General features: G+C 38.3%; 1 protein-coding gene across 1 annotated transcript in view; it reads right to left on the reverse strand.

Moving 5' to 3' along the window:
* Positions 1–24,389, reverse strand: part of LOC102237952 (fibroblast growth factor 11-like) — a 37,989-nt gene extending 13,600 nt beyond the window's left edge. Inside the window, exons 1-3 of the mRNA XM_005803599.3 lie at positions 23,407–24,389; positions 4,877–4,987; positions 2,591–2,694 (exon numbers count right to left, since the gene is read on the reverse strand). Of these exons, the coding sequence (XP_005803656.1) occupies positions 2,591–2,694; positions 4,877–4,987; positions 23,407–23,599 (408 nt within the window). The 5' untranslated portion in view covers positions 23,600–24,389. The remainder of the gene's footprint in view (positions 1–2,590; positions 2,695–4,876; positions 4,988–23,406) is intronic.
* Between the last annotated feature and the right edge of the window lie 526 nt (positions 24,390–24,915).

Here is a 24,915-nt window from a genome sequence, read left to right on the forward strand (position 1 = left end):
AAAAATACATCACCCAAGATGGAAAGCATGAAGACTGCAAACCAGACAAAACAAACATAGCAGCAAGGTGCTCGAAATCCTCCAGATCTAGGAATCAGTTTACAAGTTGCAAGGAGGCCTTCTTCACAGATCATGTGTGCAAAGAAAAGATTTCTGGAGCTGATAAAAAATGTGAACAAAGTAAATTTTTAGTTCATATTAATTAGATTCTAAAGGTTTAAATGACTCGGTATGAAAACTAATGTGGAGGAACTGATGATACATTACTAAGTGACAAACAAATGAATAACGCTGCCCTTCATTAAGCTCGTCTTTTAGTCTCTCTGTAAGGATTTCCCACATCTGTTTCCGTTCTAGCCGTGATTGTCTTTGTTATTTTGACATCTCAGTTCTTTTTGGATTTTTCTTTTTCTTTTCTTTTCTTTTCTAGTTCTTGTTCACATTTTGCTAGGACTTCTTTAAGCTTTCTGTTTGAAACCGGTTTGTTGTCTCCGTTACCTGCATGTGTCTGCATCTATGATACCGCATCTAACAGATGCAATTTCAGAAAGCATCTTTACCTTCAATGTCCCCTCTTCATTCCCCTCCCTCCCATGCGCAGTGTGTCAGTGTATGGAGTACTATTGATTGATTTCTTCTGCTTGTTTGAGGCTGAAATTTTTGGCCAGCAAATCTGCGAGCAATGGGCACGAAGGAGCAAAAAGTAAAAAATAATTTATTATAATTAGGTATACTAAGAAAAAAAAAAAAGTTGTCATTTTGTGCAAATAAATGTCAAATAAAAAAATAGATAAAAACAGTTACTGCCTCTGTTTGTCACTGAAATCACTGAAGAATATATGGCTACATGAAATGAAACACGTAAAAATGTGCCATAAAGCGTGCTCTTTTTGTGGTGCCACGCCTATAAACTCAGCAGTGCGACTGTGCATGAGAGGAATTTCTTTGTTAAAGGTCAGTGCAGGACGCAGTTTAACTACTGATTGTTTCTGAGGAAATCCCTGTTCCAGTCGGTTCACAGGAGCAAGCCGCCACAGCCTATCCATGCTAAGCAGCTCGACACAAGATAAGGGAAGGTAGTGTGGTCTGTCCCATAATTCACAATTCACTGTACCTCAAACACACACACATACACACGCATACTTCGATGTACACCGGGTGTCTTTTACACAGCAGGTTTATGTTTGTTAGTTTGTAAAATTTAAGGGTGGAAATGATCAGAATTAATTAGCTTGAAGATATTCTCCCCCTTAAGCTTGGTCATGTGTAGCTTAGTTGTGCAAACACCATTCAGGAACTCTGCCACTGAAGTCTCTACCACTGGCATTTATTATTATTGTTTTATGATATCAATCATTTAATGAAAGAGGTTCTCCATTAGTTTTGTGCATCATTATGGAAATAGAATAACTAATCACGATTAATCACTATGCTTAATTTTGTAAGCTTGAAATGTATATGCACGTTTGCAAAAAATGCTTTACTTGTCTCAAACCAAATTTTCAGTTTTCCAGGTTTTTGTATTCAGAAAGGTTAAAAAGAAATCACTTTATTTTACATGTACTGTACATATTACCTTGGTCTTATTCAAATTTCCATCAGAATGTTTTTTTAAAGCAAAATTTGCCACCACTCTCCTTGCTTATCTTTTCACATGGGTTTGCGACTGTGTATTGGTGACCGCAGTGCAACACGGTTGCGCTGCTGTAAACTAGGTAACATTTTGAAACAGAGAGCCCTTCAGTTCAAATGTGTCCCAAACGTTCCAAATTAATCGCACGCGCTAACGGATAAACGCGTTAACGTTGACGGCCCTAATTTAAAGGGTTGCATCGTTTTCCTTCTATTTCACAGTCATGTTCCACTTTGTGTTGGAGTGTCTTAAAATCCTAACAAAATAAAGGGAGTTTGTGATTGTAATGTGAGAAATTGGGAGAATGTGTGCTGTTGCCGATTGTGACACAAGCGCTCCCCAAGGTTATAATGAAATCTGAAACATCCATGAAACAGCTGCTTCATGTTTATTTCATAAAGCATGTTTGGGTTGGCGTGATGTTTTTCTGTTTTGCATAACGTTGTCTTTTGTGCAGTCCAGAAGTTTAATCACACAGTGTACCCAGTGCTGTATAACGAGTTGAAACTAATACTTTTACATTAGCTTTTTTCTTCTTCTTTTTAGAACAGTAAAGCATCATCTGACATCCATTTGTTTCACATTATCCTACATTTTTATTTTGTAATTTTGGATTAAGTTACATTATCCAGCCGCCTTATGACCACACACAACATCACAGTCATTTTAACTGAAAGTGTTTTAGTTCTTATCTGGCTTTTATTTCAACAACTGTCATCTATTCGACAATGAGGAATGCATCTCATGCTCTTGCTTAGTTGGGAGCAATATTTTAGTGATTGCTAAAGTGTATGTACCGCTTCAGCTTGGTTATAGCTTCGGTAATATGGCTAATGAATCAAGACTTGAGGACGAAAATGTGCATCATACTCAAAACAGTACTTTTACTGATCTAGCATCACGTTTGCATGCTTTACGGTGTTGTGTTGTGCTTAAAGATGTCCAGCCTGTGCTTACCGAGGTATAGAGGTATCCTTCGCTGTTCATGGCGAGGTACAACCCTGTTTTTGTCCCCTGAATTGCCACAATCCGCAGTCCCACCGGGATTAAGTTGAACTGTGCTAAATTAGGGAGTAAAGTATGAGCCAGAGAGAGAGAGAGAGCATGACAAAGGGAAACAAGAGAAAGTCAGAGGTTTGTGAAGGCAACCTGCAGTACCACGGAGCAACACATTCTGTGTTCACTGTTGGAGGCGGCGTGGCTCCAGTGTCACCGCTCTGTGCTGCATCTCTCCTATGCCCAAATGCTGCGACCTCTCAGAGTTCATGTTTATGGAAACAATACACCATGTCACCTTCATTGTGCTTTTCACATCCTCTAAACCTGGAAGAATAACTAAAATAGCAGCGACTAAAAATACAGCCGACACAGTAAGTGCACACAGTTACAGCAGCAGTAATTGAGCGGATATTTAACCCAAAACCAAGACACATCTTATCATAAAATATAAAGTAAGTAAATGTGTTTCCCTTTCATAGAATTGTTCCTATTTTGTCACGTTTTTTTTGTTTGTTTGTTTTGTTTTACATCATCTATAAAATTTAATATCAGATAAACATAACCTGAGTAAATATAAAACTAGGTTTTAAAAATAGATTTTCTTTTATCAAAGAAAAGTATAGGGGTGGCACTCATGTTGTGGGGTTGTTTTCCTACAGGAAGGACTGATACACTTTATAATATGGATGACATCATGAGGAGAGGACATATGTGGAAATATTGAAGCAACATCTCATGACATCAGACAGGAAGTTAACGCTTGGAGACAAATGGGTCTTCAAGATGAACAATGCTACGAAATTAATCACAAAATAGTTTGAGGAGAGCATAATCAGTGTTTTGGAGGGGCCAACACAAAGCCCTGATCTCAGTTCCATAGACAGTAGGTGGGCAAACCTTTTAGCATGTCAAGATAAAATTAGTACCGGGCCACAGAAACTTTTGTTTTATTCATAGAAAAACTAAAATGACTTAATTATTGGATTATTTGTTTTCATCTGGTCACTATATTTTAATGATCAAACAAAGTAGTTTAGTTTCTGTAGAAAATGAATCTGTAAATAAAGAAAAAGTATCTTGCATACGTCCCTCTTTAAGTATGACAAAAGAAAAAGAAAAATATAGTACAATTTCCACAAATTGTATCAGAAAATGTTCCCAAATTGTGTGGAAGTTTTTATGGTTTTCAATTAGCTTCATCTAGATGTATTTTGTGGAGTCAACAAAACATTCAGTCCTTGTTCAAAAGTTGCCTGAGATTGAGAGTTTATAGTAATGGCTTTATTTTAGGAAGATCATAATTTGTCTAAATGGCCAGAGACATTTTTTGGGCAAAGCAGAAAAGGTGTGTGTAAGCACTTCAGCCTACAAACATAACTACACCAGTTGTGCCAGAAAGAATGGGGCAAAATTCCCAAAACGTTTGACCTAAGCTGTTCAGTTCAATAGGAAAATCCACCAAATACTAAAGGAATCTAAGTAAACTTCAAAATTTGAAGACATTAAGAGAAATGTTGCCATTAAGTTTGGCATTTAGCATAATAATTTTAGTAAGCTGAACTAAAAGTTTCTATTTTATGCAATGTATATATACTATATATATATATATATATATATATATATATATATATATATACAATATATGTCTGATTCCATTTGTAAGTCCTGAAAGTCAGCAAATGCATGAAAGTTGTCCAGGCGTCAGACGAATGCTGTGCAGTTTTTGGCCTGTAAACCACACTTTCTTTGCAAAAGGTCAGGATCCGTGCTCACGCAATCTTGGCACTGACGATGCCACTGCCTTTTATTGTTAGCAGCTTTCAGCAAGAGAAATCCAGAGCCAGTGTGATTCACTGTCTGTAATCCATGCCTTTCAGAGCAAGGTAGCAGTAAATTGGCAAAGTTTGACAGCCACTTTTGGCAAGACGCTCCATTCTCATTCAAAGTAAAAAAAAACAAAAAACAACAGTATTAATTTAAACACATTTGTCAGTTGAGCTGTGAAAATCCAAAGTTTCTCCAAAGCTCTTGAGCCTCGAGGCCCCTGTCGCACGATCAGGCAGCTGCTGCAGCTATGTTTAGTTTGATGCACACAGTGCAGCAGGCTCCAAATGAGAGCCTGAGCTGTTCCACTCAATTACACCGATAGTCAAAAAGACAGTTACCTGAATTTTGTTTGCTGCGCTCACTTTTAATTCCTGTAACCGGTGCAAACGACCAAACAGGAAAATCTAGCACACTTACAAAATGCGCTGCTTTCGTCCTTCGTGCTGCCCAAGGTGCCGTCAGGCTGCATCTGCAGGTAGAAACCATGTTGGCTGTACAGGCGAGTAACAATGCCTTTTAGTTGCGGCTCTGCAACAGAACAAAAAGGGAAGCAGAGCATTAGACAGATGCTGAAGAGAATGCATTCACAAAACGCATAAAATATACCCTTACAAAATGAAAGTTGTGTTTCAAATGTCTCAGTGTTGATTAGAAGACGGGCACAGTTTGATTTTAGAGTGTGTCGTAACAATTAGCACACATTTTAAGATTATTTGATTATCTAAAACTGGTTACTTACTCACTAACTTTTCAAAAGATTGTGAGATTTCTGACTCAGTAATCCCAATCTTCATTATCTTAAAAAAATGCAAGAAAGCCATGTCTGTGAAGGCAATGCCTTCCGGCATTTACAACTCCCTGATAAAGCTGAAAAACCCATGTAGAAACATGGTTCAGTAATCTCACTATTTTCTTTGGATTCAAGACACACTGAGTGGAAAATGAGTATCTGTGGTAGCATGTGGTTCAATACTGAACACAATCTAATTTTCACGTCTTGCCATGCACCTTTGTAAAAGAACTGTGGGATGTAATTTGGTGGTACACATGCTTTACATATATTCTTTTAAAGAGAATATCTGAAAGAATATCCTTAAGATTACAATTCTGGTTTTAAGTAAGTTTTTCAGAAAGTATATCAAAGTTTTTCGGCTTTGATATAAATTTTGACCCCTGACAAACTATGATCCTATTTTCTTTCAAGCAAATCAATACACGATAAGTTACAAAACAGACTAAACCAGGTTTCAACATGCATAGACACAATGTTTTCAAGATGCTGGTAACAGAAGTCCTGCAGCAGTAACACATTTATGCAAAGGAAGCTTTTTCTAGAAATTGTGACAAATGTGTATATAAAAAATAGAAATCAGCTGTTGAAAGAAATAGGTTAGTCTTTAACATGTTGACAGAAGCTAACCAGTCAGACAAAAGATAACCATCCAATCTTTTTTCAGACACGCACTATGCTTATGGTTGTGCTAGCAACAATATCATTTGTGGATGTTTCTTTTTTCAGTATCAGTGAGGTGTTCAAAAGTAAAGGCAGAAGAAGGAAAATGATGTCAAATGAAATATAGAAGGAAAGGAAACTAAATTTCCTATGTAAATTGAAGACATATTTGCAATCTTCTTTTAAGCTGCAAGAGAAGGCAAAACTTAAAGCAGACAACAGGAAGGCTGATTAGAGACGAGCACCTGGTCGACTCCCTGTTTTGAAATTGCTTGGATTTGTAAATGTTGACAAACAAGGTAAGAATCTATATTCTCAACACAGATAAATTAAGAGGCTAGCAATGCTAGCAGCGACAACAAGATGCAAAAGCCAATCAGAAAACACTGATTTGTGCGAATTTCAACGTTAGCAACACAAAAGTGTTCCCTGGAATGTCCTAATCTAACCTTTAAACCATGAAATTTAGTAATTAAAAGCAGCCTAAAAAAACTCTTCTGAAAAAAAGCACATCTATGGGATTGTTTCTGAAAGAATTCTATAAATTATGAGATTTCCCTGAGGCCAAATAGCTAGGTCTGTGGTAATACATCTAGTTATCTAGACACAAATGTGTTGTGTCTCAGACTTTACAGTGTATGAGACAGACTGCAAATGATTGGAAGATTGGCTAATAAGAGATGTAAAATGTTTCAATCACCTTGAATTCAAACACTTGGGAGCACGCAGCAAATACAGAATTCTCTACAAACCTCAACATAAAAACACTTTTCATGCAACAAAAAGTAGAAACATGAAAAAACTGTTTTTCTAACATACTTAACATCGACTTTAACAATCCTGGAAAATCCAAGCCCTCTGAAGAATTTAAATGTAATTAAAGACCTTTTTTTGTAAAAAAAAAAATATAATAAAAACGGCTGTTTCAAGAAAGAAATATTACATCACAAAACTGACATGAGAGACTCATTACTCAGCAGTCTCAAAGGTTTGAACCTCTCAAATTCAGCTTGGCATGATCCTGACTGACATCAAAAGAGCTGCCTCAGGCCTTCAAAAAAAAAAAAAAGGTAGTAGCTTATGCATTTGGTAAAAGATTCGAAAAGGTCTCAAGAGAATCTGAAAACAGCCGTTCTACTGCCTGGAAAACAGTCCCCACAGTAGAGGACATTCAAAACAGCTGACAACATACAAGGCTGTTCAAGAACGTTTACCCTAGAAGCAGACCAAAAGATGCTAAATGAAGTCCCCAAAATCCCCAGCATGTTGTCACAGGAGATATAGCCCTTCTCTCCACTGTTGATGTGAAAGTGTATGCCTTTACAATCAGGGGGAAAAAAGGTGGGATAAGGTTAACTTTGAGGAGAAAAATTTTGCTCTCTAAAAAAAAAACGTCACAGGCTAGAAGGATGTTTCCATGTGAACACTTCTGGGAAGTTTGGAGTAATGGTGAAACATGGAAGTGTCAAGTTATGGGAATGCCTTGCTGCTACATGATCTAGCCAGCTTACCAACACATGGTAATATACCTTGTATCAACATTTATTTTTTTTCTGGAAAATGTGAAAGCATCTATTAAAAAAAAAGTCAACTAAAGCTGAGCCAGACCACATTAAATAATAACCCAAAACACATCAGAACATCCACCAAGAACCGCTGGAGATTTAGGGAATGGAAAGTCCAAGACGGCTGCCCAAAACTGCTGCTTTTTACAAATTCAAATAGTGATGGGACAATGCAGGTGTGTTTTTCTCCCCAGAAACTGGACTTAACTTGGCCTATAGCTGCTAACGTAACACAACAAAGATTTTCTGATTTCCAGGAAACAAATAAGATCCAAAAATACATGAAACAGGGAGTTTGCTTCTGAAGGGTAAAGCGGTTCCAGCTCTGCAGCAAGAAGACATGAACATCATCTGCAAGAATCCTTCGAGACCTCTGACATGGCTCTGCACAATTTCATTTAGTCCGGCAAATGAAGTGACAAGTCATCTTTACTGCGGCTTTAACAAGGAAGTGTAAACACTGGGAGGAGGTTTAGGACACTGCAGTGAGTCATGCAGGAGTTTCCTCTCAATTAAACTCCTCCCATGTCTTCACACACACTCCCAGGAGAAATACCTACAGGGCACAGCTCAATCTACCAGTCTTCCTTGGACTAGCACAGTGAGGAGGGGTGGAGAAGAGTGGCAGGGGAGGAAATGATGAGATCTGTAGCACTATTTCTCAGAGGAACTGTGCCAGGGTTGAAACATCAGTGAAAGTGTGACCTACTCTCATTGTTTTTCTCTCAGCTCCCACTCAACCTCTCTCTTTCAAAGGTGCATGTCAGAAAAAAAACATTATCACTAATTTTTCCACTGCCCTGGTCATACTCGTGTTCTTTTCTTCTTCTTCTTCTTCTTTTTTTTTGAATCCATAACCTTTGAGTTATGTTCTTTTTCATCTCAGCTAATAACACAATACATCATCCAATTAGACCACGCAAGCCTGTCATTACTCGTCCCCGAAGAGGCGAGCGAGAGAGATGATAGAGTGAGACGGAAGGAGGAATGGTAGGATCAGGGGCGGAGAGACGGGAGCAGAGGGGCCAGAGAGAGAGAGAAGAAGAGAGAGAGATCGTGCAGTTATTAAGAGTGGCAGCTGCGTGTGCGCAGGCATAGACTGTTAAACTTTAGTAAGAAATGTAGTTGACAGTTTGTAATCAAGCCTTCAGAACATTGCAATAAAGGTAATAAACCAAAAGGGTTTCCCTGAACCAGACAGGTCTTCCCTAACAGCATAGTTCATGTCTGTGGAAGCCAATTAAAAACTCAGTATCACATAATGACACGGTTATATGTGGAAATTATTTAAAAATCTGAAAGGTGTGACATGTATTTGCATTTAACATGCTTTACTTTGATACTCTTTAAAATTTTAGAGAAACCTTTCAGAACTCATAATATTAGTAGAGTCTACCTTGTTTTATTTAATCTCACTGCAAATCAGGCTAAGAGGGTTGCTTTTAAAATATTAGTGAAAAAAAAAACCAGCATTATGAAGACAGAGGAGAACGGCAGACAAGTCAGGGAAAGTGATGGGGAGAGGTATACGTCAGGGTCAGGTTATAAAACAACAGCCTAAGCATTGAAAAACTCAAGTTTTGTTCTCTGAACCCACCAAGATGGGGAAAGAGCCAATATGACAACGGTAAGGAGGAGCTACCAAGCTCAAAAGCTCGGGTGGGAAAATTTGTCATCAGGACAGCAATAAGTCATTCAGTCCACAATTATGGTGGACTTCTTACAACTTTATGGAAAAGTTGTAAGCAGAAAAAAATTAAAAAATATATTTTTAGAATCCATGGTAAGGCCTGAAAACTGATGTTCACAGATGCCCATTACAAACTGAATTAAATGAATCAATTTCCTCAAAATTCTACACGCAAATTCCCTTATTACGACAATGTATGAAAAAGGTTTTTGAGATTTTTGCAAATTTATTAAAAATAGAAAACAAAGAAAATACATTTGCCATGAAGTTCAAAATTAAGTTGTTTCCACTGGTTATTTTAATTTGCTGCTCTTTAATTCAGTCCACCTTCTGATATTTGAACATTTTATTAAACAGCAGATGTATCGCATATTTCACAGCTGTGTTCGGATTTGAACTCTTCTACCTTCCCAAAACCATTTTTTACAGTGTTTAGAGAAACATTCATAATTACAATGCTTGATTTTTCAGACTTTTTTTTTGTTCCAGGTGTGGCTCCGTTACAAAAAATAATTGCTAAATAAAAGTGAAAACGTCACATATCTGAAAATGCAAAGAAACCCCTCTCGAGTCAGATCCACCTCTCCGTCTTACAGGAGCGAGGGCTCTATCACTGGGTAGCGCTCCTTGCTGGATGTAAACTTAATTGCCTGAGTTAATCTGGAAGCAGAACGTTCCAAACTCGATGGTTTGTGACCAACCCAGAGCAGAGAGAACAGAAATTATTCAGCAAGTCGACTTGTTTTCCTCATTATGCGCACTTAAGGAGCAAACTGTCAGATAGTGACACACTCTGACAGCAGTCTAACTCTGCCTGGATTAGCAGACACACTGAGTTGTTTGCATGAGCAAAAAGCCCTGGTTTTGCATCATGAGGGGCCGCACATGGAGTCTGCTCTGAGAGAGGAAACGGAGCTGGTGATGGAGATGATTTCGTAAAGGACCCATTTCTTTGCTTTGGTATGTTTGAAAACGGCTGATTTCAAGGTGGAGAATGTTTGATGTTTCAAGAGGCAAATAGAGTATCAAACATTTCTGTTATTTTAATTCAAACCTCCAATATTCATCTAAACAGAACCAGATGTACCCACAATTATTAAGACTCCGTAGTTTTCATCAACTCCAAGGTTTTTTGGTTTTGGAACAGAACCAGTTGCACACTCTTGCATCAGCATTGCCAATTTAATGTGATAACTAAGATTGTGAAGTCATTGGGGATATTAATATATAATGCTTAAAGTCACTGGAATTTTTTTTTGTTTATATTATTTATTTCCTTACTTGTATTTCTTTATGCTGTAGCAGCATGTGAATTCATTTTCCATCACAGCTTTAAGCAATTTAAACGTTTACAAAAATGATCCACCATTTGCTCTAACATATTTGGAAGGAAATTGTAGTTAAGAACCTCAAATATTTATACGTAACGCAACTTCACACACTACTCTATGGCGTTTGCAAAGCACCAATTCTTTCTGTGGAAGTGCTAAGATGCTACCCATTGTGCATATTAATAAATATTCTGGTATATTTGATGTTTGAATTACCAGAATAGGCAGTTATAGAGAATTTTTAAAGGGGGAATTAGGGGTATGTTTTCTCAAATTTAACCTATCCACTAGTGGTTGTGGTTCCAAACCTGTGAGAATACCAGGGGTACACTGTACATCCGATTATGTTCAAGAAATACAACATAAAGTCACTATCATGTCATTAGATAGTAGAAACTGCTACCCCTCGACCGTATGTATGTATGTATGTATGTATGTATGTATGTATGTATGTATGTATGTATGTATGTATGTATGTATGTATGTATGTATGTATGTATGTATGTATGTATGTACGTACGTATGTATGTATGTATGTATGTATGTATGTATGTACGTATGTACGTATGTACGTACGTACGTACGTACGTACGGACGGATTATTTATAAAATAGTTAAGTATACTTAAAGTTTAAGTCCTTTTAGCAGAAGAAGAAGAAAAGCTACAAGCAGTAGCTTAATAAACAAGCTCATCTTTGTTTACTCTAATAGATTAGAACGGTCATTAATCAAGTTTGGGTCAAAATCTGATCAATATATAAATACAATAGATCATGTCAGGATCTGTATACCTGACCGCACCTAAGTTATAATTTTTTTTATGAAACACTTGCATCACTTGCTACTTGTTTTAGTGCAATGAATCTACTTGGCTAGCATGAAGTAAGGTTAAGTTACTGGTCAAAAGATGCTATTCTGGAGCCTCCAGATGTTACCCGACTGAGCCTTAGGTTATATATTTTCATCTGGTTGTCATTCCCTTCATAAACACACAACCCGTATGGTTTATTTTTTTTTTTTAGGAAAACACATGTTTGCCAGATACACAATGTGTGTCCACTTTATCTACCTTCGAGAGGTAAATCACTTCAGGGACGTGTGTGTGTGTGTGTGTGTGGGCTTGAGTGACAGAAAACATTCACTGATCCAGGTCAGCGGAGAGTGGGTCAAAGAGCTCAACGTCTGTTTATGTGCATTTGCACGCAGGTGTTGTCGCCGCTTCCGACAACATGTTGACTCATCAGCGGCTCGCATCCAAGTGACCTCTTCCCACACGAGGGAAAATGGGATTTGCAGCTTACATGCAGAAATGTGCGGGGTGTCATGCAGAAAGTGATGTGATTCCTAAAAGCGGTGTGGGTTGTACAGCAAATTATCATTTCACATGATATGACAATAAAATTTATATTTGCTCTTATGTCTTTGTAGAGATATACTACAATACTTAACTAGCCTCAGTGCTAAGATTTAAGAAAGACATTTCCCTTTGCAAATTCACTGTGTTTTACTTTTTTGTCATGTTTTAGTGTTTCACATCATCAAAATAAATTTTAATATAGGTGGTAAATAACTAAAGTAAATACAAATGTTGTTTTCTGTTATGATTTCATTTATAGAGAGAAAACAGCTGAAAAAAAACTCCATCTTGACCCTAAGTAAAAGAAATAATGCTTCCCTTGTTAAATCAAAAATCACCTGTTATTAACCACACCTGATTTGAGTTTCTAGCCTGAGTTGCAGAATGAAAAAAATCACTTTAATAGAACCTATCAAACAACATGAAATAGGCAAAAAAACATCTCTAAAAGCAACATCATCCAACCCAAAGAAGCTCAACAATAAATGAGAAACAAAGTCATTACCATTTATTGTTGTGAAAAGGTTTGCTAAGCTATTTCCAGGGCTTTGGGATTCCAACAAATCACGCTAAGAGCCATTGTCCACAAATAGAGAAAACATGGAAGGGTGGGGAATCTTATGCCTGGACGTCACAAAACTAAATAATTTAAATCTTTACACATGCCCCAGTTAGGGGTAATATTCATAACATAAAAAGAAGAAAGCAAAACTTGGTCAAATAGGCCAAAACTTCAGCTAAACACAAAGGCCCGTCTCACATTTACCAAAAGTCATCTTGATGATTTTCAAAGGCGCGCGTCTTCTCATCCAATGACTGCTAGAGAAAACAAATGGACGGATTTCAAAAAACGGTGATCAAAATGATAGTCAAACGAGGTCATGTGATGGTCTAGGGCTGCTTTGCTTTTTCAGGACCTGACATGTTGTAATGAAAGGAATTTAAGTATCATGCCTGGTCATCAGTCTGTGGTCTTAAACTCAAGCACACATTGGTAAAAGACCAGAACAATGATCATGCATGTCCTTAAACATCAAAACAGGAAAAATGAAGATTTCAGAGTGGCCTAGTCAATGTCAAGATTTAAATCGTGAGTGAGAACAGGAAAAAAAAAAACACATCAGTAGTTAACTGTAAACACCGGTTACTAGGTTTGGGCATTCACTCAAGGTATATTTGATATTAACAACTAATAAAAATCAGCAAGGGGGAACATATTATCATTAATGTCATTTCATTTCCAACTGACATAAACACTGAAGGAATTAGGTTTAGTTGAACACCGCAGGAGATCATATTTACGAGTGTGTTTTGTTTATTAAATTGTGAGTGCCTCTTATCCCCGCAAAACAAACTCCAACAAGGTTTACAAAGGGATGCCCCCCTCATCCAATTTACATTTGGCATTAACGATCATCTTGAAAATCACCCGGGGTGGGGGGACGGTGCCTCGCCTCCCAGTATGACCCTTTCACGCAGCAATTATGTGTGTCTCTGTTTAAATGAGGTCAGAGCACATAAGAACCCGATCTAATCGCTGCGTGGCTCACGGCTGCCATCAAGGACACTCAGACCCCTTCTCTGCAATGTAATTGCGCCGGTAAAAATAAGCAGCAGTCTTTACCGCTGGCTCAGTGTTGGTGTTGTTGTTTCGCTAAGGTATTTTATCTTACTTGATTCGAGCACCGATTTTTTATTTTGTTTTCTTTTTCACAGCAGATCTTTCTGTAACTGAGCTCCTCCTGGTAAAAGCTGGAGGTAATTACAGGGGGGGGGCTACATGACTGAGCAACCAAGGGCATTTCCTCTTCTCTCACTTTGACCAAACCAAACAACAGGGGTTTTCCTCGATTCGTGCAGTCAGGACTCCCACGACTCTCCCTTTGTGCTCTCACGGTTGCCTCTGTTTTAGCTGCACACAGCTGGATCGGGTGCGCGTGTGCACATATGTTCGTTTGTCCTGCATGCTGCATGCAAAGGAGTGAGTCTCTCGTGTCGTGTTTGATTCTGTGTCAAATAAAGTGAGGATCTGATTTCTCTCTCTCTTTTTTTTTTTCTCTTTTCTAAACTGGGCCACAAGCTCTTCTGTGCTGCCGTTAATTATCAACCTAATGGGGAGATGGAGCGAGGCTAGCAAACATCTTTGAGAAATGCTCCATGTTTGTCCAGCAGTAAAAGAGGGAAGGGCAGGGAGGAGGAAGGGTAAAGGCCAATGATGGAGTGCCAGAGTGCTATAAAGACACACAGCGTGACAAGCTTTAAAGGAAGTGCAGAAGAATGATGCAGGTAGAAGAAGAAGAAGAAGAAGAAGAGAGCCAATGGGATGAGGCGAGGTTAAAAAAAGAATACGAACGGACTGGGTAGCAGCTTCAACAATGACCTCCTAATATGAATTCAAGGCCTCTTGAATCATTTAACGTGACGGTGGGAGCCGTTCTCAAACTTGGGCCGGAGCTACTGCAGCTTATTAATGCTGCTGACAAGAGCATGTCAAACACAGACGGGAGCAAATAGGACTCGCACTGACTCCCTGACACACATTCAATAATCACATATGCGCTTCATTAGCATTGTGACAAGACCATATCGGTGACGGCTAGCAATATGCTCCGACAGGCACTGCAGCAGACTTTGAAATTAAACTTGGTGAAAATTTTTACAGATGCGAGGAAGAAATTTGTTGGTGACAGAAACCAGACAAATTTTCTGCTTGATTTGTACTAACTGGATGTCCAACCAGTTAAAAACTCAGAAATGTTGTCATCAGGATAACATACTGTATATATACATATATATAACCAACAAATCATTGTTGGTTATATATATGTTTATATATAACCAACAATGTATATATTGTTGGTCATATATATAAAAATATTTTATTTTATTTTTTTTTTTTCAGGACCACAATGAGTGTTAACTGGTCAACATTCCTCTGTGCCGAAATGCTTATGGAGGAAAGAGTCATGTCTGTGGTTCATTGAGAGAGAGAGAGATGCTTAGCAGATAACAGGAAGGCTTCTCTCTTTAATCCTGTTGAGCTTTAAAACTCTCTCAATCATTGAACTTGGTGGATTTGGAAATAATTGCATTTTGGAAAGCTCACAGGTAACATCAGCATCAACATTTGCTAAAATATACACATGGGCATCAATACTTTAGTTATGCTAGTAACTGCATTGACTGTTAGCTGACAATAATGTAATATTCTAAATCTACATTCAAATATCAATTATTTTTTTTCTTTTTTTAGAAAAGAATGACACCCTCTTTTACTGCTTCTGTTCCCTCATACACGCTTCTATCCTGACATAAACAGTTATGTATTTTTAAACATTTAGTAGCTCTTTGGCAGTAATTGGATTCAGTTGAAAACCACACCAGCATGTCAGCGCTTTACAAAAACTGAACTTGTGACTGGTGCATCTCTAAAAATCATTGAGCAGTCTTTATGTGTTTGCTTTGAAATCTTTTTTCTCTTTTTTTTTTTTTCACATGAACTGCATATCACACAAGCACAAGAACCTGTCCGCCACGCCGCTACCCTCACACATCCCTTTGTTCCACGGAGCCTCCAGCAAAGACATAAATAGGCCCTTTAATGCATGCAGAACAAACAAATAGGAGCGTCATCAGCAGTGCTAAGGGCTTCGAACCTCTGTCAGAAAGTGTGACGATCACACTGTTGCGAACTCAACACGCTAACAAACCACAAACCGAATGACTTGTATTTGCTTCGATTTAGTCAGTCAGTCTAAAAAAAGTATAGAAACCTTCACTGACAACAGGTAGAGGCAACTTGTCACTGGAGGAGAAACACAAAATAAGTTAAATAAATTAAAAGCAGCAACCTGAGGAGACTAAGTTGACTGTTTTTTTGTTCAGCGCAGCCTCTTCTATCGACAGTGGTATTTTGACCTTTGCTTCAAGTTATTGCAGATGTTAATCATGTTTAAAGTCTAGATCCCACATTGTTTTAAATTTAGATTCATTGATTTTTGTTTAAACTGCGTTTTATCTAAATGACCTTGGGTGTAGTTATGAATACCAATACCAGAAGCAAATCCATTAATATGCTATTCTAGATCCTATGTTACTCGGCTGAACACTGTGTAATATGTTCATCTGATTGTTATTCCTTCCATAAATATACAATCCATGTGTATTGTATTGTCATAAACATTTACAGTTTAAATATTCAAATTGTCCATGTTGGAGTGAATAGGGCTTCAATGTTCAAAATGTAGTGCCGTTAAGCTGCTTTGGCTGGGTCCATTGTTTTTATTTTTTTTCTTAAATTTGTTTCACACTGTTTAAGATTTGTACTTAGGCTTAGAATCCTGTTGCATGACACAAATCTCAACCAAGTTTCAGCCTTTCCACACTTGGAGATAAAGTCCCTATCTATGTAACAATTATAATGAGCAAAATTGATATGCATTTTTTATTTTTTTTTTAAATTATGTCCACGTCCCACACCAGCAAAAGAAATGTAAGGGTTGTCCGAAAAAGTGTACCTCATCATTGTCTTAACTCAGTGACTGTGAGTTGGTCAGATCCTATCGCTGCAGAACATTTTGAAACCAGCAGGTGTTCCACACAGCGCCGTGCTAAAATCCAATCGGTTCCCGTTGAGCTATTTTGCTGTTTCTCAAAGCATTACAGCATTACAGGCTTCACTTGAACTTGCTCTTCTTTTAGGAATTTTTTTAAAAGAAATTCTCCAGTTTATCTTTTAATAGTTTGAACTCAGTGACGTGCGGTGAGGTTCATGGCTGGTGAGGTGTAACTGGGTCTATATTGTTAGTTGTATATTTTCACAAAATGTTTTCTTTAATTTATTTGTCCTCTTATACTTGTCTGTCTTTGTGTTCCTCTGTGTCTGCTATGATGGGTTTGGTCCTCCAGCTCCGCCCTACTTTCTTCTTCTTTTGTTTGGGGTCCTCCAGCACCATTATAAATGTTAAGTTGTTCATTTCCTCTTCCCTTTTGTTACTCGTTCCACTGGGAAGAGGCAAGTTTTATAATCTATTGTAATCCTTTCATTTATATTGTCCAAATGTTTATTTTTTTTCTTCTGTATTAATGTTAGGTGTTTTAATATTTTCATTCGAGTTGCTATTATGCATTTATAAGATTTGATGCATGCTGACATTATTATTTTGTATAGATCGGGTTGGAGAACTGGAGCACATGCTACGTGCTAATGCTAATATCTCCCGATTGACAGGCTGAATAAACGGAGTCCGCCTCCAAACCCAGACTCGGTGTTTTATGGTTTATCCTATCAACACACAACGCAGAAGTCCACCGGTCACAGAGGCACTGCATGCTATTGTTTATGTAGAGGGGTGAAAAACAAGTTGTTAGTAAACAAAACCAAGAAGTAAGAAAATAGGCACCCCAACATAATTTTTCATTTTGTATCTTTAATTTCTCATCGTAATACGTTCTGTAGTGTTATTTCAGTTAGTCCGTGCAATTCTACACATGGCCGCTAGGGGCGCTGACGCGTTAGTGACCAAGAAAAGATTGAGCACACCAGAAGAATAAATCTTAATGTTGAAGGTAAAAGGAGCTCAACGTGTGTGTCTCGTCTTTTCCATATCGCAGGTCAGTAAAAATGTATGTTGATGCATAAATGTGGTGTCCTTCAAGAGTTAAGAGGTTATAGACTCGAGAGTCAACTGGTGGGTCACTTTGTACAGCTTTGGATGGACATTGCGTAGAAAACGGGACGTATTTCTGGAGGCTAACTAATGCGAGTGAACATTATACACGTGTTGAGCTAGCTGAGAAACAGTTGAAGGACTAGAGATTGAATTCATTTTGAACTTATTGTATTTTTCTCTTTTGAAACGGTAAAAGACATTTTTCTGGTGTCTTTTCTTTATGGGTTACTTCAATAACACAGAAACAATGTTGTTGTCAAACTCAATGAGTAAATGGTTGCATGAAGAGACAGTATTAACGGAGCAGTTTGTAGTTTTTTTGTGCAAGAGATAAAATACTGTAATGTTGTTAAAACGGTGGATACAGTTAAAAGCTACATTGCTTAAATATTAAAGTATATGTTGTGCAAAATAAAAATTGTAAAAGCTACTAAAATAGTTAAAAGCAAATCCATATATTTTTATTTTGACAGTTAATAATACAAAAGGTCTGAGGAAAAGGGACAAGATATTTGAGTTAAAACAAAACTAATTGGTTTGGAGAATTAAGAGCTATCTAAAATATTTTGTCATTCAATAAAATTCATGATGGAGCATGTTAAAATAATTCTCGTTCGGTTTAAAGGGATATTGCAGTCATTTGTAATGTACTGAATCGAAGGGTTATTTGTTGAAGTTATACAGTGATACATGAAGTATTTGATATAAGTATTGCATATGTAGTGTTGTATATGGAGTACGGTCATCATGAGAAGAATAAACCTTCCTGTTGAAGGTAAAAGGAGCTCAACATGTGTGTCTCGTCTTTTCTATATCGCAGCATCACACGTTGAGGGAAGATCATCTACTACATTACCCTCAGCCAGCCGAGGTTGCAGGGTAACATGTACAATTTCGCGCATGCGGACAACATTGAAGGGCAAAAAGACTATACTTTCACATGCCACCCATAGCCTTGCTGCCATGTTAGAAAAATTCCGTTAACTCAACGAAACTTGGAAATATAGATATTATTCATTTAGTGCTATGCTGCACAGGAAAGGGAAACTCGTTGAAGTATAACTCAAAACCACCTTTTTCTCGCTCTCTGCATTGGTCAAGCTACACGTAGACTTGTGTGTAGCTTCACTTATTTATTGTATGGCTAGCTCGCTGTCTCTTACTCTGCAGTTGTGGAGTCACAATGTCTGGGATCATGAGCGCCCTTGTTACTCCTCCTTGTAGATTGATTAACTTGGTCAGAAATGGTCTCTCTTCCCAGACTTATTAGCTGACACAAATTTAAAAATCAAGAGGAAATAAATGTTTCCTTTTACCTTTTTAATTCCAATTGAAACAATACCCTTTTTACACTTTTCAATCAAAGTAATTACTGATGTTTTAATAACTTCCGGATGTGTTTTTTCATATATATTTTCATCTAAATACTTACTGTGCCTTCCCTTCTTTATCCTCTCATCATCACCCCAACAGAGGTTCTCTATTCTCCTCCTCTCTCTCTCATGTTGGAGGTAAATTTAATCTAACTTTGTCAGCCTTAATGAAAGAATCCACATATCTCATTTAGTGGGTATGTGTGGGAGGTTAAAGTAGGGCCTTCGGGAGGATAACAAAACAACACAGTATTCATTTTATGCACATCTCTCATGCCCCTATTGCTCCGACTGGGATGTATTTTAGACAACAGGAATTATTTAGATTAAAAAAAAAAAAAAAAAATCACAGATCAACTCCAGAAATCTAAGTCCCATTTCCAGTTCGCTCCCACATGAGAAAACCGTAGATAAACAGTTGTGCAACATTTTTTAAACCACATGGAGAATTCTGTTTATCGCTTATGCTTTTTTTTTTCTTATGTAACAGAACACCGAAGGATTAAATTAACTTTAGCTTTCAGTGGGAATTTAATCTGATCGGTGTATCTCAGGCAAACATTTTGGAGATAAGCTACATCATCTGCTTTTCCCCATAAACAGCTGCAACCACAACATCTGTTTCCTGACAGTTTGGATCCCCATGGTGAGCTAAGGGTTGTTTAAAGCTGAAAAATCCTAAGAAGCCGGTGGCATGAGTTCAACAGTAATCAAGTGTTAATCTTTTGTTCGTCTTGATGTTAAATACTTCAAATTTGATGAACACTAGTCGCAAAGAGGCAGTTTAGCTTCATTGAGGCAAAAGAAATGTAATAACTTGCAAACAGGGAAATAAGAGAAATATTAAAGCTCTTTGTTCTTATTAATATTCCATCAGTCTGCTCTACAGTCAAACAATAATGTGAATTGTTATCACAAAAACCATCATAATGCAGTTGCAGTGCTTTGTACAATGCAATGCCATGTATTTCACAAGAAATGTAATTAATGTAAAGCTGCCCAAGAAAAGTTGTCTTTTTCTACAAGAGCATAATCTAAGCAAATGATTTTAGATTTAATTTTTTTTTTAAATTTAAAGTGGTGTTTTATTTGGTTGTTTTAACATAGATAAGTAGTTTCAGCTTTTGGAACTAATTTGGTCTCATTGCCAAGTTCTCAGGACAAGCTGTGGTTCTTGAACCTACATGTTCACACTGCACTTTTGTGAAGAAGAAAAAAAGGTCAAAATTTCTGTTTTAAGAAGTACAACGATGGTAGCTACTTACTCCTAAATGCTAATTGGCGTAACGGCAGCAAACTGTTGCTGTATAAAGTATTTCCAGTGGGATAAATAAAAATGCTCAACACATTTTTCAAATTTTCATCAAAAACCACATTTCATTACACTACCACTTTAATGTTATGTACTATTTTGGCTTAGTTTATTGTAAAATGTCACCATAAAACATACATATGTTTTTTGCTGTAAGACACGACCGACTGTGAAAAAAGGTCAGAGTATTTTCACTTTTGCAGTTCACTGTAGAGTGATTTTGCTGAGCCCTTTACTTGTCTCAACATGTGCCTTGAAAGCCACCTGCACTTTGTTTGGACAAGGATTCCTCTAAAAATCAGTAAATCACTGTTTTTCTCCTTAGTCTGATATTTACCCCACAAAGATTTGTGTCTTTCCCCCCCTGAACTCAGTCTATATCTCTGACCCCTACCACAGTCAGTAAAGTTCTGATGGGAAGCTACATAACACTGCATTGTCTGATCAGGTGTTGTTGAGTAAGCAAGTTTGCTGGCCTGATCTCTTGGGGTCAGCTTAATCCTATCCTGTGCTGGATGTCTCCTTGTAACCCGGTCTGCTGTCCGCCAGCCGGGGCCTACGTTTGTGTTCCAACACTCGACTGGCCCCTCGGATGCTTACTCCTACAACATACTACTGCACCTCTCCATGCCAAACAGCTGCAAGCTGTCTAGGTTAGCACAATGTTTGCATGCTCTGGTTTGTAATGACTCAGCTAACAGTTTTTGTTGTCCCTTTTGAGGTTTTGACACTGCAAGGCGTTTCAGCAGTTACTGCAAACAGTTTTGTGTATATAAACCATGTCAAAACAAAGCGGTGGTGGCGATGCAGACGTTATAGTCTGATAAGCCTACCCCATTCAAGCCAGAGTCCGCCTTGAGTAAAACGAGAGGTGGGTTATTGATAAATCGCTATACATTAATGAGCTGAATTGCTCGCAAAAGAGGGCAAGACTGCAGATCACTGACGGCGAAAGGGTCACCCCTTCAAAGGGCCCTTTTTCAAAGTACGGAGATCGCACTGGACCTCTGGTGGAGGTTGATGAGGAGGACAGAAGCATCTTAAAATAAGGCTGGTGTGCTTTGGCACTGATCTCGTTCCATCACAGATTTGTGCTAGGCTTGCAGCAGGTTTTATGGCTGTCCTTACAGTTGTGGAAGCCTGTTGCTTTATGGTAGTAGTAAATATGAGGGAGATTTTTTTTCTTCTTCTTTTAAAGATCAGGAGGGCACATTTCTGACGTGACACTAATATGACAGGTTAAACTCTGCTACTTAAAATGTAGGACCCTGTAAGTTGTTTGCTGCGTAAGAGAATACATTACCATATTTTCACTCTAAGAAGATGCTTGTGTAGCGACAAAATATCCCTTAATCTGTTTTTACTTTACCCTGTGTAAAGTTTCAAGCGTTCTTTCATTAATTGATGTTCCATTAAAAGTTAACCAGGTGCCGTGCTCTACCTGGTACTCTTAGTAAAAAAAAACCAAATAATAAAAAAAAGACATAATGTCACACCAATAAGCATCTCACTCCCAATGTTAAGGATGGTAGATGATCCGTAAAAAGCCTTGGAAACCTTTATCTGAGTGCATTGCAAAGGGGACTCTTAAAAATCTGGTGGACTCTACCTATAAACTGAAACCGTTATTGATCAACATATGTGATGTGTATTGATGAGTTTACCGATGGCACTTGACAAAATGCAATGTCTATTACTTGCTTTTCAGGTGTTTTTATGATATAAAGCACTTTGAGTTGCCTTGTTGCTCAAATGTGCTATACAAATGAACCTGATTGATCAAAGAAAAATATGGCCAACACATAAACTGTTCATCTGTAAAATAATAAATATTTAATGTTTCCTAACAATAAGAGTTCCCAAAGTCAACCAGGTACACAAACATGTGGATGACCTGTAGAAAAGAGAGCAGAGGAAAAGACCCAGGTTGAGCTGAAGAGATTGTGGAAAGACATATTGTCAAAGATCCCTTGGTTTTTACAAAATAGGGCTGTGTACTAAATTAAATGTAACGTTTCAATTTTGGCACCAGTATCTCTTGCCTGATGCACGTTTTAAACTTTTCAAAGTTGAAGCCACAAACTGAGGGTGTGAGGCTCGTCACGTATTCATGTCAGCTCAAGTGGAGATGACAGATAAGGAAAGGATGAGTGGCAGCAGCATCATTTGTCAATTTAACATGGAATTGTCTTTTATTGGCTTTGTTACCCATTTAGTATTTATATATACGTATTCAAAATCAAAGAAAATAAAACTTCCTGAAATGTAGTCTACTAAATTAGTTCATGACACATTTTGAGAATTTGCAAAAATTTGGTAATGAATCATTAATCCTGCAAATTATAAGGTTCAATATTACATGATAAAATATATTTGTGAAAATTTATCATGATTTTAAATTCAACAGCATTTCTGAATGCAGCCTCAGAGTCTTCTCTTGAGTCTTTTCTGTCACAAATAAACTTCTAATGCTATTTACATAGACAGAAAATAGACACGAGCCATAGCTGCAGCGTATTGTACCGAACCCTTTTTCATCCTTTATCCCACACACAATTGGGAATCTAAATCCACTCCAAGGATCTCTCAGTATATCTGTACCCTTAAAAAGCTAATGCACCTCACATAACCCCAGCAGCTAGCACAGAGAGCGGGACATCCCAGGAAATGTTGACGTTTTCATGGAAGCATAATTATAATGCAGTAACTCTGTGTAGAGCTTAGAAGCATTTGATTCATGTCCACATGTCCCCTCCCCGCCTCTGCTGCCACCCCACCCTACCCCGCCTCTGTTGGCACCGCAATGCCAGCCAAACATCTGGTATGATTATGTAAACAGTCAGTTTTTTTCTGAAAGCCATGGATTTCTGAGTTTGTCTGAAAGGGAAGCTAAAAATGCTTATACTAAGAAATTACTGCCACATAATATAATTTTATAATTTTATGTTACATGGATAAGTCTGTTGTGGTGTTGTAACAACACAAATGAGTTATGGGGATTTTAATGGCGCAATGGCTTTTGATTGGCTGAAGATTATTACTGTATGCATAAGAGCTCTTTTTAAACTAGTAAAAGCATGATAACCACAACAGGCAAATCTATTAACTATGGCTTTTAAAGCAACTTTAAAAACTCTATCTCCAAATTTAAAAAGCAATTACCAAGAAAGATGAGAAAAACATTTGTAACTCACCTGGTCTTTTCTCGTTACGACCTTTCCGACCCCCGCATAGTCGAACCTTGGATATCAACACCAGAATCTGCTTCTGGCACAAGGACTTGTTGCTCTTGGGACAGGGCTTGCGCTTGTTGGCGACCGGTCGGTTGGCTTGGTCGTCCTTTACTGCCCGTTTCTGTCTGATGAGAGAGCTGGCGAGAGCTGCCATCTTCTGCCCCCCTCACACCTTTGGGAGGGGGGTGTCTTCTTTCCCTGTGCTCCCTGTGCTGATTTGTCTTTTTGCTTTCCTCAAGAAAACTAGAGTAGGACAGATGTTTGAAGGAAACCCCCAAAGGGGAGATTGGGCAACTAAGTGGGTTAACAGCAAAGAGTTTAACTTGACAGTTCCCTTGGAGAGGGAAGATCTGTAAAATCAGATGTAGTCCACCGTATAGAGTCCAGTCAAGGACAAAAGTAATAAAAATATAAATGTATCGAAGAGCACAAAAATGTGCTACAGTCACATTTTTAGAACAAGGTTAGAACTGACTTCTGAGAGGGGGGGAGATGGAGACATGTTTCTAACCTTCTTCCCCACTCATCTTTCACATCAAGAGGTGCCTCACAAGCCAAGTTCAAAATGTTATATTCCCAAATAGCTAACCTACTTTTAAACAGACAAAAGCAAAAGAGAAGGCGCTCAATTTGTGTTACGTATAAAAACTCTTCGACTGAAGAAAAGTGAGGTCATCCTGGATGCTAGGAAACTCTGAAAAGCGCAAGAAAAGCCAAAGTGTTTGTCACCCATTGTGCAGTCCACAGAGGTCCAACTTTGCCTCCCATCCGAACGTGGCAGCGCGGAATGATGAGAGGATGGTCCCGGTGGTATTCCGGCCGACTTAAATCCAGAGGTGGGAGAACAGCAGCAGGCGGGACGCTGGGGGTCTTTGTCAGAACAAAGCGGAGACATGGACACAGACAGACAAGAGACTCCTCTTCTGCCTCTGGATGGCACGCTCCTTTCCCACAGCCCTCACAGATCCCCCCCTCCCCACCCTCGCCTCCTCCTCCTCTCTTCCCCCTCCCATTCAAAGTCAGCGAGCGCTTGCAAGAGTATGTGTGTGTGTGGATTTCGGCAGCCACCATCAGTAGAGGTGACATTCATGAGAAAGAGAGAGAGCGAAAGAGAGAGAGAGAGAAAGAGAGATGAGGGGTGTGGGGTGTTGTGGCGGGGGGATATACGGGGGAAGCAAGGATGAGGGGAGGTTGTCATGTGTAGGAAAAGAGCTTGCCTAGAAAAGGGATAAAAATGAGGGAGGAAGACGGGAAACGGCGCAAAGAGCACAATTGTGTTATTTTACAGAAATGTACCCTTAGAAAAAAAAAGGTTTAAATCATTTTGACTGCCAGACTGAAACAGAGGGGGTGGGGCGTACACGAGGAGGGAGGAGAGGATAGAGGAGCAGATTGTGACAATTTTCTGTCTCCTCAAGAGGAACAGCTTCACCCTGAGATACCTTTCCAACACGTTCCTGAATCAGAGGG

The sequence above is a fragment of the Xiphophorus maculatus genome, chromosome 11 (assembly GCF_002775205.1).
Source record: "Xiphophorus maculatus strain JP 163 A chromosome 11, X_maculatus-5.0-male, whole genome shotgun sequence".
Classification (NCBI taxonomy): Eukaryota; Metazoa; Chordata; class Actinopteri; order Cyprinodontiformes; family Poeciliidae; genus Xiphophorus; species Xiphophorus maculatus.